The sequence below is a fragment of the Squalius cephalus genome, assembly GCF_949319135.1.
Source record: "Squalius cephalus genome assembly, chromosome: 11".
Lineage (NCBI taxonomy): Eukaryota > Metazoa > Chordata > Actinopteri > Cypriniformes > Leuciscidae > Squalius > Squalius cephalus.
In genome coordinates this window covers 20542389-20559351 of record NC_137132.1, presented here as the reverse complement: position 1 = coordinate 20559351, position 16963 = coordinate 20542389, and the positions used below count along the sequence as shown (strand labels likewise).

The window sequence follows — 16963 nt, the reverse complement described above, 5'->3', positions numbered from 1 at the left end:
ACATTTATTTCATAATATGATTTCCCCCCACTTTCAATTCTTTTACTTCAATGAAAGGTTAGAATTTTGCACATTTTTTGAATGAAAGATCAAAAGGATAAACGATGCAGATTTATTTTTTACAGCCAGTTTTGATTATATTTACCAGGGGTGCCATTAATTGTGGAGGGCACTGTATTTATAGAGAGAGAGAGTTTATATTATATACATGTTTTTATAAATTTATAGATTTGCTAACAGTTTAAGTACAGTATGTTTATTAAAGCTGTCCCAATGAAAACACTAAAACTAAAACTAAATACTCAATCTCACTAATCATCAAGTGGGATGTTGGACCAAAGTGACCCATAGCTAAGTGAGGGAGAATTCAATAGCAGGCTAATTTTAGTTACCAGCCCAGGAAGTGTTATTTATAGACTGGTGGCTGTTTGAAACCATGGAAGAAGTGACTGTATCCTGACCCCATGTAAACCCTCTCTCTGGGAGTTCTCATGGACATAATATGACTGCACATGGTATCTCCCTCTCTTTTTTTGATTCTCTGTCGCTGCCTTGCTCTCTCTCTCTCTCTCTCTCTCTCTCTCTCTCTCTCTCTCTCTCTCTCTCTCTCTCTCTCTCTCTCTCTCTCTCTGGTAAATCATCACCTCTCCAACCTTGGAACAGTATGGACTGCATAAGTCATCTCTCTTCACATCATATTCAAGAACACATCCTTTCCTTTATCCGCCTGTTATTAAGCGATCAAGTACTTGGTCAATACCCTCCTCGCCCCTAACGCGTAAAGAGCAATGCCGCACCATACCCATGCGTGCCTGCAGCAGAATGATGTGAATTCTGTGCTCATGTCCTCCCTGGCGGTGCCCTTGCCTCCTGCAGGCAGCGTGGAGGTTGTCGCTCTCATTTCGGTTTCCGCTCTCATTTCGGTTTCCGCTCCCGCCCTTCTGTCTCAGTGTGCCCCGGCCGCCCAGCCAGGATTGCCTCCTGCCCACAGCGAGCCGGGCCATTAGCATGTATGATAAGTGCCGAGTGTGTCGGCAGGCCAATTTAGTGTCTGCCTTGCCGCGCTGAGGCCCCGGCCTGCGCTATCATTGGAAGATAATCTACCGCTGTGAGGAGAGAAGAGGGAAAAAGTGTCAGTTCTAGAAGGGAGAAAATGACTCCTATTTTCCCCGCCCTTTTTTTTTTTTCTTTTTTTTTTGTGGCCTGCAGGCTTGCGGCTCTCTGAATCTATCTTCAAGATGTGGTGCAAACAGCGGTGACAGTGCAGAGTTAGTGTGCTTTCATGCCTGCTTCATTTAGCAGGCGCACACCGCAACTGAGTCTGGTTAAATATTTGAATTCGGATTTGCTGAGAAATGTTGAATTTAAAAATACAGTATGTGGCTCAAAGCACAAAAAATATTTAGAGTTATAAGATCATTTTTTTTATTCTGCCATTTACTCACATTTGTATCATTCTAAACCTTACTTTCTTCTAGGGCTGCACGATATTGGAAAACAATGACATTGCGATATTTTGTTTTTCTGTTATATATATATTGCGATATGAAAACAATTTCACCTGATGATTTGAATAGCTCTATTTGTAAAGATTTAATCATTCTAGGATGATTGGGGTGATTTTGTTGTGTAGTGCATCTGCATAGAAAATAATTAACAAATTACAAGCATAGATGAATACAATAGAACAAAGACACAGATGAAATGAGCAGTGCTTTGTGTTTTTCAGGTAAACTGTATTCAGGGACAGACATTGAATAATCAAATACAAAATAACACTGCATAGTCTTCACTGTATAAATTTAATATGATTCATATAATTAATACAGTTTATCTTTGCTTAAGCTACAAAAGTGATTTTCTTTTTTGTTGTTTGATTATCTGTGGTGACACAAACAGCTGCGGGTATATTTGGGCTGCTGTCACTTTAAGACGAATACACATAGGCCGATCCAAGGCCGGTAATAACAAGCATCCGTTTTCTTTCCCCGTTTACAACTCATAACCGACTGCGTTTACTAGGAAACTCGTAGAGGGCATTTTGACTTAATTGTCCGTGCACATTTCCGTTCAAGCACAAATAGATGGGAAGGGAATTTGGTGTTCACGAACTTCACGTGCTGTCTGCGTGGATCTGTGTGCACACACAAAACACAGCGCGAGTTCCAGTCTTCTTGCACTTGATGTTTAAACTGACTTGACTTAAAAATGCAAATCATAAACTCACTCTATGATGGTTAAACTTTGCAATTAATCTGAGAATCACATGCGTTCCAAACCACGAGGCAGCTGACCCGTACGGATCAAGTACAATCCCTATACTTGACATTGCACATCCTGCAATGTGTCTATCGCAGATGTGCACATCACAATATCGATGCTAAAATGATACATTGTGCAGCCCTACTTTCTTATATATATATATATATATATACAGTATACTGTATGTGTGTGTGTGTGTGTTTGTGTTTGTGACCCGTGCTGGCAAATTGAGTCGCAATGGGCATTTTTTTCAAAAATGAATTAGTTATATTCACTTTCTCTATTAAGAATCCTTTAAAATTATGTATGATTTGTTGGAATAAGACAAAAAAATGACTGAGCTACACCTATTTTAAGTCAGCAAAGTCAATTTTGAGAAAAATCAAGTTAAAGTTTTCTGAAGGTTCCAAAAACAAATTCACCTAGCAACCATACCTTACAATCCCTTGTTATAACACCAAATTTGGCACAAACCAAGTTAAAACCAAATATCTATAGGAAAAATATATATTCAACCTTTTTTTTTTTTCTCCATGATAGCACAATTGTTTGATTAAAATGAATGAAACAGACATCATATAATAAGACTTACTGTAATGCACGGATGTACTGTAATGTTACACATCAGATGTTTTTCCCCAACAGGAACCAAACGTTCACATAAGACATAACAGATAATGTTTGAGTGAATACAATCCAAGACAGATATTTTGAAATACTGTAATTCTATGTATGTGTGTATATCGGGATCACGCGCACCTTTGTGCGCACGCTTCAGTCAGCGCGAGTAAGATCATTTTGTTTACATCAGCATGAGTTTGAAAATCACATTTCATTGGTTCAGACTCATGCCATCAAAATTCGCCATGAATATTCACAAAGTTGGAATGCTGCACTTTAAACCAATACCAAATTTGTGATGAGGGGAACCGCTAGTCGTCAAGAAGCGAGCAGAGAAAAACTGCATTTTTCATAGACAAAGGAATGGTACTCCTCTCAGAAAACATTCAAATAAAGATACTTATAGATGTTTAATAGCTATTTGGAGCATTGTGATCGCTAGACGAGGGCTTAATGAACTCATTTTTGTGATGCAATGTTAAATAAAAATGTTAAATGTTAAATTTGACCAAAATTGACATTTTTCACTTGTTTTGCCTGTAGCTCATAATTAGCCCGTGCGCATTCCGACTCATTTTGCCAGCACGGGTCACATATATTGGAAACCAATGTTGTTTGTACCTCATTGACTTTCATTGTATGGAGTTCAGCTCTTAAAAATTTGCGTCAGGCCAATTAGCAGTTAGCCAAGAGGTGATCAGTCTTACTTTTCAGGTTCAAATTAGACCAGTCTACTTTGACCAGTGACCAGTGTTAAAGTACTAATTTGTGAAACTAGTCTAAGCACCGCCCACAGTTGGGCCACAAAATATTTTTTTATATTCCACATAAGAAAGTCATTGCAGAATTATTTGTACAAAATATTTAGCAAAACACAAGCATAATAGGGAAATGTGTTTATGAATGAGTTTAATAGTAAAGAAATTAAGTAAACTAACCAAAGCATGTGTGAAAACCCTTATAGGACTTGCTGCTTTTTTCTTTTTGTAAATAGCAGCTAAGCACATTTCAAAGTATGTCTGTTTATTTGCCCCCCTCTCTAATAACACCCAGATCTGTTTAGCCCTTTTTATCTAATAGATGTTTATTTTCGCTTTGTGTGCGGTGACTGTAGATGTATTTACACACTCCTGTCACAGTATCTTAAGAGTAGGTTGGGCTAATGGAAGGGGATTGTGATATTTGAAAAGATTACAGTAATTCAGCTGGTTGTAATGGAGCAGGCTGTTTCCGGAGAGCTCTCCGAGATCTGGAAATGTCACAACAAAGAAAGGAGGAGATTCAGCACATTCACAACTTAAATAGAAGGGCGGAAAAAACCAAAGGAAAAAGAGTGTGAATGTGTGTGTGTGCGCATAAAATATATAATAAGAGTAAGAAAGCAGGGTCATTCCACATAAATTGTGTCTTTTTGTTTCCTCATTAAAGGGTACAGAAATGTTTGTTGGCAGTGTGTGTACACAACCACCCTATAATGATAAAAAAATATTTTTTAATCCCCATAAAACCTCAACAGTCTCATAGAACAAGCCTTTTTTGACGTCACATTGCTTAGGCCCCGTCCACGACTGCTGATGGACTAGTTTCCGGCCTGAGCGATTTGTACACTGCCATTTTCTCCACGCTGGAGCAGCTGTAGCGACAAGAATGTCTCGTAAGAGATTGAGGTGTTTTGTTGTTGGATGTAAGAGTGAACATAGTCTTCATGTACTCCCGACATCAGAGACGCAGTGGATTGCTTTTGTTTTTGAAGGGAATGCGCCCCCCAATATACCTAAATTCGTTTTTGCGCAAATCATTTTGCACCAGAGTGCTTTGTGAACGAGGGTCAAAACAAAGCAGGTTTTGCTACAAAGTTGTTACTCATGGATGGATCAGTACCAACTGTTCGTGATCCAGGTCTCTGGAGTGATACTGGTCATGGCAGTAATGAAAGAGAGAGCGCACACTTTATTACAGTTCATCTGAGTTGATTTACAGATGTAAAGTTTACCAGTTTATTAAGCACCCCCCGAAAAAAGCATAATGTCTGTATATATTTGTTTACTGTTGGTTGTAAAGAGTGTTTTTGTGTAATTCACTGTGTATGTTGATGATAATGAAAGGGATAGAGAGAGTGTATGGATAAGACTTTAATGCGCACCTCTTATACTGTGTTTATTCAGCTCTTACGGTGATTTTCTAGAGTGAAAACAGACGCTTCATCTTTTGTGTGATGTACAATAAACTTCATAAAACTCCTCAGTAAAGTTTTGGCCAACATTCGGACTGGGTCCGCTACAGCAGGCTTGTAGTGGATTAAAGCAAGATGACAACATAAGTTATAACCGTAATTAAACCGTAAAATACGCCTGTTCTCTCTCCATATACAGCATATATTCCCTGTCTCTGTGGGCATCAACGTCCGACTCCGGTTCGAACATGTAAGACTGAATGCTTTTGATAGTTTCTGACATTTTCAGTGCGTGAGATTATCCTGTTTTGTTGTTACATGAGCTCTTGAAGCTCCACCCTCTTCTTGAAATGAGGTGGGAGCAGCAGCTCATTTGCATTTAAAGACACACAAAAACGGCTCATCCCCCAAAAAATTGGTCTGTGGGGTATTTTGAGCTGAAACTTCACATTTATACTCTGGGGACTTCAGAGACTTATTTTACATCTTGTAAAAAGGGACATAATAGGTCCTATTTAAAATGTGATAACAGTGACTATATAATTAATAATATGTAATAAATGTCAATAAATAATTGACAGTACATATGTGTTGTTATATGCATTTTTGTAAACACAAAATCAAAAATCCAGAAGCTTTATTTTTTCCCCCTATCTTCTAATTGTATTGGTTGGTTGGTTGGTTGGTGGATTGATTGATTGATTGATTGATTGATTGATTGATTGATTGATTGATTGATTGATTGATTGATTGCCAAAAAAAAAAAATTATATTCATCAAAGAATCCTAAAAATGTATATCAGTTTCCACAAAAATATTAAGCAACTTTTTTCAACATTGATAATAACAATAAATGTTTCTTGAGCACCACATCAGCATATTAGAGTGATTACTGAAGGATCACTGAAGACTGGAGTAATGATGCTGAAAATTCGGCTTTGCCATCACAGGAATAGATTACATTTTAAATGTATTAAATTAGAAAACAGTCATTTTAAATTGTAATAATATTTCACAATATGTCTATTTTTTACTGTTTTTTTATCAAATAAACACAGCCTTAGTGAGAATAAAAGTCTTCTTTCAAAAACATCAAATCTTACTAAACCCAAACTTTTAAGCGGTAATTTGAAATAAATATACACTATTTTATGGAATGCACCACTACTTAATTAACCTTGTCAAATATAGTACCTTACTGTTTGGGAATTATATCTAGGTAGGCCGAAGTAGGAGGTGCGAACACATTGATATAAATGAGAAGGTAAACGTGTGATAAAGATGAAGAACGAGTCTGTGTGTAAGGGTGTTTTACTGTTTAAATTACACCAGAGCAAAGCCATGATTAAATGTGAAGTTGTTTCAGTCTGCTGAGTTTTGTTGATTTTATCTGTATGTGCTTACCAGAGGTTCCCACTGTAACAAACTGTTGAAACAGACATTCTGTTTGGGAGGCATAAATAGCCTCTGACAGCCTTTCCTTTTTGTTGGTGAATATAGATTTCTGTGTCAGATGGAATAGCTGTAAGTGTATCAATAATGTACGGGAGCCCCAAGTCTCCGATGTAATTTAATTCAAATCGCGATGAATTATGCCTCGGTGTTAAGCCGAGAATTCTGGTGCCTCTGGGCAAAAGAGCAGGGGGTTGTTTTCTTTTTTTCTCTCTCCCTTTCCTCTCATGTCTGTTTTATCTCTGGGAACTGTACAAACAAGATGCAGCGTATGACATGACCTCTTGTGCAGTGATGTAACAGGAGTTCACTGGCAGAGCTGTGATAACATTTAACTATGCTATATTTGATGGGAGACCACAGACACACACACACACACAGTTTAGTGTGGGCCTGCAAAAGACAGCTTGAGATTTTGGATGCGTATAAATCTACATACTTGAAAACAGTTGCTTCCACATTAAATTTAAATATGAGTTTGCTTCCCCTGTGCATGCCGTATGCTGCAAAAATCACACATTCCCATCCTTACAGGGCTAGCAAGCACAAAAACAAGAACATATGCACAATCTCATTGAACAGTATAATCTTTAATATATATATACAGTATATCGTCACCTTCCTAAAATAATTGCCTAAGTCATTTTTTCAGGTTTCTCAGAAAACACAAAAAACTGAACCAATAATTGAATATATGATATTTATTGATAATGTCACTCAAAAAGGTTATGGCAGAAGATGACTATTGACATACTAATAACAATGCATGTCAATTATGTAACGTAACAGAAATAAATGACTTAGGCAGATTTCTGAACATGCCTTTGTGACTTAGGCAATTTTAAATGTTCAACTCTGTCAACAATAAAACACTAACAAACAAACTAAACATCATTCTGAGGAGGCATGTGCATCTCCTCACTTCTACCTCCAGCTCTTCTTTGCTGGGGACTTAATCAAATAAGTTGGCAGAACTGTCTAAATCAGTTTGCGAATCAGTTTGAATGATTTGTTCGGTTTCCTGCACGCACTGAATCTGAAGCGGTTTCACACTCGGACTCATAACAGGAAGATTTAAGAACATCAAGCGTCCGACTGTACTGGCCGTGGACCTACAGTACAGTCAAGTGAAAGCAAATCTGCAAATTAATTATTTTGTTTGCCAGCGATGAAGATCTTTATTAGTTGAACATCTTCGTATGCTGTCTGAATTAATGATTCCACAGGACAATACATTCGATTTCATTTCATTCAGGTAATACATTTTACAACCAAACAGATTATATAGCCTACACATCATTTCTAGCTGTTTGATTCCAATACAATTCAAATCTTTCTTAATTAGATCATGTAATGTGGAAAAAATTAGACAAAAACTGTAGGTGAAATTGTTTAAATAGACAGAAAATAGTTAACCCTGTATGGCATGACTTTTTTGTTTTTTGGGGAAAAAAATCTTTCACCCCATTTTTTGGGAGCTTGGGGGTCCCTGATAATATATCCATCATAAAATGTGCCCCACCCCACCCCACCCCACCCCACCCCACCCCTGAACCAGATATTGGTTTGTGCTTCGTGGGTACTATTGTTGCTTTGTGCAACAATGTGCTACGAGGGTACTACAACTCAAAGGTTTTCTACATAGGTGGAATAGGGAAAACATGCAATATGTGCACTAGAAAAAGTTTCATTTTGACAAACATCAATCACAAATGGTCACAAAATCACACTACATACTCTCTCTCTCTCACTCTCACACACGTTACTTTGCTGACTGACCCCTAACTGACCCCTGACCTCCTAACTGTCTCTCAGACCTGATTCAGGGATCCACTCTTCCTGACTTTCCTCAAGCTCACTGTCCTCACTCTCAGAAGGAATGACCCTAACCATGTTCCTTTCACCCATAAAATGTTCTTGTGTCCATTTCCTGCAAGTATCAGTAGATCGCAAAAACACTGACTATTGATTCGTTCAAGTCATGGCAGAAAGATTGTAATTACGAGTTGAATGCACATGAACATCACCACAAAGTCGTAATTACGAGTGGGAAGCAATGGCGGAAGAAAATAGTTTTCAATCATGATAAATTTAATTCTGAATTCCGACAGTACAATATAGTTTGTGTACGTATTATGTGTACTGTTAATGAAGAAGAGAGATAAAGTTTGCCAGAAAACACTACTCATTTAGCCAGTTTATGAGCTGATAGGCATGAGTGACCAAACTACATTTCCCATCATTCTCTGTGGCAGTATAATAATAATAATAACAACAACAACAATAATAATAATGAAACATAAATTATGACACATAATGCGCATTATTTGAGTTTTCCGAACTTGTAAAAACAAACTTCCCAGGAGAACTTGAATGCACCATTTGGTCCTCCTAACCCTATGATATTGCCTGAACAAAAGCGGTCTAACTGCACAGTGTTGCCCTGAGGCAACAAACAAAAAAACACAGTTTTAGTATATAAATAAAAAGAAAATAAATCTTTAAACAATCAAACATACTTATTTACATACTGATGCACATGCATATATTTTTTAATATAAAGTTATTTTAACTTTAACATGTTAAAAAGTAATATTTATCTTACTAATTGGTGGCACTGTGTACCATGTGGCTTTGCTTCATGAAAGGACTACTCCACCCCCAAACAAAAGGTCACACCCACTTCAGCCCCTCATTTCATTGAACAGACATGTCAGGGGATATTATATAGGCTTTTAAAAAATATATATATTAAAAAAATTAAAGGGGCGGTGTGAGGTCCAAAGGGTAGTTTGTTGCCTGAGGGCAACACCATGCCATAGAGGGTTAACAGAAAGCCTGATGCTAGCTTCATTGACTTAGCTATTTTTATTGACTAAAATGCGGACTAAAAAAGACAAAAAACTATGCAATATTTAGTCTAGCCTATATTATAGTAAACCTCATCACTTACCAATAGGGGGTAAGCCCTGAATCATGGAAATAACTTCAGAGGTTGAGTAGCTTTTCGATCTTCTTGATGCACCTGCCATCTTGAAAAGTTTGTAAAATTGCCTAAGTCTCATTGCCTTTTGACTTAGGCAAAATAAAACGGCCTAAGTCACACACTTGACATAGGCGATTATACTATAGGGGTAGAATTGCATGATCTGTTCAACTGAGGATGTGGGCGATTTTACCAGAGGTGGCCAGCATCATGAGGAGATGACTTATGCAAAAAAATCATTTTTGTAAAAAAATGACTTAGGCAATTATTTTAGGAAGGTGACGATATGTGACCCTGGACCACAAAACCAGTCACATGGGTACATTTTCTGAAATTGAGATTTATACATTATCTGAAAGCTGAATAAATAAGCTTTCCATTGATGTATGGTTTGTTAGGATAGGACAATATTTGGTCGAGATACAACTATTTGAAAATCTGGAATCTGAGGGTGCAGAAAAATCGAAACATTGAGAAAACCGCCTTTAAAGTTGTCCATTTATGTTTGTGATTGTGCTGAATTCACTCACAAAAATAAATGCTTTATATATTTACGGTAGGAAAAAATGTACAAAATATCTTCATGGAACATGATCTTTACTTAATATCCTAATGATTTTTGGCATAAAAGAAAAATCCATAATTTTGACTTGTTGGCTATTGCCACAAATATACCAGTGCAACATGTGACTGGTTTTGTGATCCAGGGTCACATATATATAAGTTTTTATTGCAAAAAAATGCAAATGTGAATCTTTAATGACATGCATAGATTATAATGTAATGATACTGATACAAAATTCATTTTGACACCTGTTCAACTGAAAATAATGGTTCAGTAAGTGAATCAGATGTTTGATTGAAGACTGATGGATTCAGTTCAGTGAAAGACTCATCATACCCATAACAAAAGAACCAGCTCATAAGAGTCGTCTGTTTGTGAATCGGTATACACTTGTCACATTGGATGTGGTTTTTGGCTTGTAGGCCGCTAGGACAACTCAAGAGAAAGATGTTACGTGCCATTATTTTACAGTTTAGGGTATTTTTCTTGCATCACATTCAATATGGACTGCAAGCTCACATTATAACTCAGGTAAACTATTCTTGTGGCATTGAAATCCTCTTCACTTGACCTGCTTTGTTTGTTGTCGGGATATGAAGTTAGATGTTTGATGGTGAAAAGTGTTTTTCAAGCTCACTATCAGAGATGAAAAAATGGACGTCTGAGTGAGGGGAGGTCCAGTCGATTTGCCTCTCTGGCTTTATGAACAATCGAAAGCGGTTGGAGGGCGGAAATAAGACTGATTCCTCAGGCAGCCCACCTCGTATATACAGTAAGCGCATGGAATTCTAACTCCATCATTGTGACAATCTCAGCGCGCCAGGGCTCATAAAGGTGGCCCTGTTTCTTGGGTTCCTGCCTGTTTAAAATGCATATTTATTTGTCGTGTTGGCTAAGTGCCTTTCATATCAGGCATTATGTGATCCCGAACTCTCGGGAGTGAGGCGGGCGGCCCGGTGTTTTGCAGTTAGAGTGAATGAATCAGCTTTCTGATTCATCCTTCTTTATCCTCCTTGTCAGAGGAGAATGCTTTTTTCTCTCACTCTAGCTGAAAGAGAAGCAAATCTGCTTTAAGGAATAAAATGTAACAGTCTAGTGTTTTGCAGATACTCTTGAGGTTTTCTTTTCACAATGGATTTTTCAAAGTGATTTTTCAGTTTATTGATTCTCTTTGTTTCCCACACAGGCTAGTCTATTATTGGAATATGATTATGATATTTCTGATTCAGTTAAATATCAGAGGAAGTGAATTTTCAAGAGTTAATCTGAAACATCATGAATTGTTTAAATTTTTTCAAAAAAAAATTTCTATTGATAATAAACCAATGCATTTTTTTTAATTCTGCTTTTTTTTTTTTTTTTTTTTTTACAAAACATTACCAACCGCCCCCCCCCCACTCCCCCACAAGAATTCAGTCAATGATCGTTTTTTTTTCTTGTTTATTTATTGTTATATATACTTTTTATTTTTTATTTTAAAAACTGTATAATTAAAACTTTTTAAAACAACTTAGTATTTTTTTGTATATTATGTAATATATAATAACTTTAATAAAAATGCTTCTTCATAATTTTTTCACAAAACACTTTTTTTTTTCACTTTCCTCTATAAGAGTGCAATCAATAATGCAAGTGTATTTTTGTTTTGAAAGATGTATTTGGCTTTGCTCAAAAAGCCAAAATGTGCGTGCAGTGCTTTTGATCTACAGTCATGAAAGATGGCCTTATATGCAGCCTGCGGTCTCTGAGAAATGAACCTTTGTGAAACAATCCCCTTTTCAAAGTCAAAACAGGTGGCTGAAGTTTTAATGTGAGTGACATTTCTTGTCACAAGGTCAGGGCAGCAGATTAGCAGATTGGATCTAATCTATCCCTAACCAGCCAGCTAATAAGCTGCGTGTGTGTTCTCTGGAGCTGATCGATCCTGTCTCACACCTCTCGCCCGCTCACACTGGCTCTGCCAGGGACATGGACACTAATGGCCACATTTGCTCCAGCCCACCGGTACAGTGTTCCCGCTCATGATTTCCCGACAATTAGCGAGGCGAGTGGACGCACCCTGTTCTCATCTCTGCTGTCATCCTATCCACCCTGGACTTCCACTTAACCTGCTCTCTGGGGTGAACGGTAGATGAGAGATGTTATGGGGTTTTGATTGCATTCTCACACACACACACACACACACACACACACACACACACACACACACACACACACACGTACACAAACACCTTGAAGTCTCTGTTGGGCTCCGAATGGCAGTCCGGTCATTAGACAGGTTGCAAGACTAAATGGACAAATAAAATGTTCAGTAACACTTGGCCTTCATTAATAAGTCATTATTTAAATAATTCGAAACAGAATATAATTAAGAAATGCAAGCGTTATTATGAATCTTTGCCTGCAACTTGCAATATTCACAATATAACATGTTCATAAGTGTCTTATTGCTGTTATGAAAAGAGTACCATATAATACAAAATACTAAGAACACAAATTGACATAAAACTGTAACTGTAAAGCACATTTCAGTGTCATCCTTCCACTGTAAGATATACAGTGTGAAGCCTAATATGTTCTAATGCTAAAGTTGTTTTAAAATGCTTAACAAATCAGAAGTTCATGTACATTTAAATATGTATATAAATGAAAACTTTTGAAACTTTTATTAAACTTTTACAGATGATCTGTTAAGTGTTAAATCATAATTCTTTTTCGTTAATGAAAGTGATTACGTTTTTTTTATATTTTATGGCCTTTTAAATATATTTTTTAATAAATTAATAAGAAATGTATCTTAATGTTTTATTTATTTAACTTTTTAGAGTAGAGTAGAGAGTTGAAAGAAGGAATAGGCACAGGAAATGGCAGATTCAAACACCTTTTCCCCAACATTAGCACCACTACGCCATAACTTTGACCTTGTTGATTTCCTGTCACGTTTTTTTTAGTTACACTTAGAAGTTCATTACGTCTAGATATCACACACAAATAAGATGTAGCGAGTTCCACATTTGGGCTTTGTTTCAAAGTCAATGCTCCGATTTGGTCCTAAAGTGCAGACGTCCATCTATCAACAGTTCTTTCCTCCTCTGGCCTTTTCCTCCTCCTGCAGGAGTGATAACGGAGCTGCCCCGTGCTCTCGGGTCATTAGCCACGGGCCTTCGTAGTTTCATTAACGAGGGAAGGGAGCTCATCATTGGCCTACCTCGACTGACGAGGGTAATTAGTTAAGTAATAATGTGGAGCCGTAGTCATGGCTCTTAAATGCCCATTGATGACAGTCAGATCGGAAGCCAGGCTTTCCTCGCCTATTAGCAACACACAGAGATTGCAGGCCTCATCACTGAAACCACACACTGACATAATTACACGCATCACACACACTCGCTCTCTCTTTAGTGCCAGTGCTTAATGAAGGCATGTTGTATTTGGAGAAGTCCTGAGGACTTGAATACTGATTACCAGTGCTTGTTGGTTTTTATGTGTTCATTTTTTTGGAAAAGAGACATTGCGTTGCAGTGTCTGAAGTTTGTTAGCCCGCTCAAAGCGTGAAAATACAGCTTCCTTTTAGCGCTTTTGTTGACATGTAAGGTCATTTGAAAGAAAGGAAGCATTATCTTAAACAGATATCTGGATTTCCTTTATCTTTCGATGATGAAATTCAAGGTTATTTTCCCTCGCAGTTAACATCAAGGTCAATGTACTGTCATACAATGTACTTTTTGATGTCAAGGAGCCCCAAATTTGATTTCAAGGGGACCTCCTTAAAAGTATAAAGGCTGCTATATATTTACATCCTTACAGATCCATTTCTACTCTGAGAGAAACCGTGTAATTTCAGTATTATTTACATAAGATTATAGTAAATATTATTATTTAAATTAGCTTTAATTTTTATTTTCAATTGTAATTTTAGTTTCAGTATTTTTTGTGCTTTTGTAATTTTATTACTTTTTGTTTATTTCAGTTTTAGTTCTTCAACTTCAACTTATTTCAACATTTTCAATGGACTTTTTATTTTCTTTCAATTTACAAAAGTCCCTTTTGGGTCGGCAGTTTGAAAACCCCTGTGTCATTCTCTTCCCTGACATTCATAGACACGCAGTTTAAATCTCATACTTAAAACATGAACGTTTGCTTTTAGTCAGTTGAACTGAAGCTCCAGAGAAGAGCAGGCAAGCAGCTGTAATATAAATGGACAAATAGAGGTTGACACGGTCAGGGAATATTGTCTACTCTGCCCTACCAGAGCCCCTCATAGTGCTCATAGTCAATTTCAATAAGCCTTTCGTGTGCATTTACCACTATACTTACCCTAGGCGCTGTGTGCATGGTGGAGTGTGTATACATGCACCAGTAATCAGTCTGTCAAACACTACATACCCTGCCGGTCATCTGTGCTTTCCTTGGGCTTAAAGAAAGCACGGTTGCATCTCTCATGTGGTTGAGGTTTTGTTGACACATCGGGTGCACGATGCCGTGCACAATGTTATGGTTGGTATTTCTTACCATGTCACTACCACAAACCCACGGATCCTTCATTCCGGAGCTGTACTTAATTTTGATGCTGGTGTTTGCAGTTGGTCTGTCACTCTTGACGCCCACTCTGTGTGTTCTGTCATGAGCAGACTCTTAACCGTGCATTGTGGAGGAGTGCGAAATGTCAGTCAGCACAGCAGGAAAATTATCAGTAGAAGGCGTCAGGGAGCTGGTTGGGGGTGCGGGGGGGGGTGATCAGGGGAAGTGCCCCGGGTAGAAACTGTTCAATGATGAGGACCAGATTGGAGTGGCATGACGCTAGGGGAATGATGAGGAAATAAAAAAAATGCAACTTTTTTTTATTTTATTTTTTTATAGAAAACTCATCTTTTTTTTCTTTTTTTCTTTTTTTTTGCCCGAAGACAGAACATGGCATGCTTTCGCAAACACACAAACATCAAAAAACGCTCTCTCAAAAAACCACAGCGACATTAAGGCAGTACATTACCAACTGAGATGCATAAACACTGTGATTTCACAGAGTGTTTGTTTTATTCCCGTTCATTTTTCTAACAAGTGATGTATTATCCTTATGAGAGCTCTCATAGTTTATGTCTGCAAGGTGACACAAGCCAAATATGAACAACATTGTTCTGATGTCCTGTGGGCTGGACATTTGTAAGAGTTGGACAGTTCCTTGATACAATAAATGGTCTTATTAGTAGCTAGACCACTGAGACAACATATTTTGTGCTCCATCCACAGGTAGAATGTAAGAAGGCCCAGCCGAAGGAAGTGATGTTTCCTCCAGGGACGCGGGGGAGAGCTAGAGGTCTGCCCTACACCATGGACGCCTTTATGCTGGGAATGGGCATGCTGAGTAAGTGTCATCTCAATTTCCTGCTTACAATTATTCATACATTAACACTGTCAATCACTGCTGTAATCTGATTATTAACTGGGATGCTGATTTGAAATCAGCATGAAACTGCATTTAGCCCATTTTACTTCTTTAATTTGATGTGTTCCTAGGAGAAAGTAGATAAGCAGCCAGAAATCATTTTTATTTTATTTTATCCATCGGAATTTGATTGGATTGAAAGTGGGAATTGCTGTACATATGGACCGGCATATGTACAGTCTTTATATGACTGGTGATTAAAGAGGAAGGGTTGAAAAATAAGAGGATACTAGAGGATAAGAAGTTACTACATTTTCATAAAAAGACAAACTTTTTATTCTTTGACTAATGCTCACTAATGAATCATGCAGAAAAACGACCTGGGACGTCTATTACAAAAGTAAATAGGGGGTCACATTTTATTTCATGTTGACTTTTAAAATACTTATAATTGGTTCTTGTTTCTCTAACCATGTGTACTCATGTATTTTTGTGTAAAGAAAATACAGAAAACTTTTATTTATTCATCTACAAATTCACAATGCTTTTTTATAAACGTAGGAGAAGGTCGAAGAAGGTCGCAAGACCGAAAGCTTGCTAATAAATTGATTTTGCACAGTTTTTGAGTGTGCGGCTGCTGTATTTGTACAATTTTCAATGATGATTTAGTTTAGCAGCACCTCACTATAAGACTTTATTGACGGATGAGCGGTGGCTTTTTCTATTTTCTATTTTATAAACGTAGGATAAAATGACCAACTCAAACTACATAACACAAAAAAATATATACATATACAGTACCAGTCAAAAGTTTGGAAACATTACTATTTTTAATGTTTTTGAAAGAAGTCTCTTATGCTCATCAAGCCTGCAGTAAAAAAAAAAAAAAAAAAAACCGTAATATTATGAAATATTATTACAATTTAAAATAATGGTTCTCTTTTTTAATATACTTTAAAATGTAATTTATTTTTGTGATGCAAAGCTGAATTTTCATCAGCAAGTACTCCAGTCTTTGGTGTCTTATGATCCTTCAGAAATCATTCTAATATGCTGATTTATGATCAATGTTGGAAACAGTTGTGCTGCTTAATATTTTTTTTATAACCTGAGATACTTTTTTCAGGATTATTTGATGAATAAAAAGTTAAAAAGAACTGTATTTATTTAGAATAGAAATCTTTTGTAACAATATACACTACCGTTCAAAAGTTTGGGAACAATAACTATTTTTTTTTAAAAGAAATTAGTACTTTAATTCAACAAGGATGCGTTAAATTGATAAAAGGTGATGGTAACGATTTATATTGTTAGAAATGTTTTTATTTTGAATAAATGCTGTTTTTATGAATAAATGCTGTTAACGTTTTACTCATCAATGAATCCTGAAAAAAGTATTCCAAAAATATATATTAAACAGCACAACTGTTTCCATCATTGATAATAACTGAGTATCAAATCATCATATTAGAATGATTTCTGAAGGATCATAAGACACCAAAGACTGGAGTACTTGCTGAT

General features: G+C 36.9%; 1 protein-coding gene across 23 annotated transcripts in view; it reads left to right on the top strand.

The window, feature by feature from the left end:
* msi2b (musashi RNA-binding protein 2b) overlaps positions 1-16963 on the top strand; it is a 268592-nt gene that overhangs the window by 200931 nt on the left and 50698 nt on the right. For all 23 annotated transcript variants that reach the window (XR_013822713.1, XR_013822714.1, XR_013822715.1 and 20 more), the window contains exon 9: positions 15307-15421. Coding sequence is in view for 18 of the 23 variants with exons in the window: in XM_079885752.1 (XP_079741878.1) it covers positions 15307-15421 (115 nt within the window). In the remaining 5 variants the exon portion in view is untranslated. The remainder of the gene's footprint in view (positions 1-15306; positions 15422-16963) is intronic.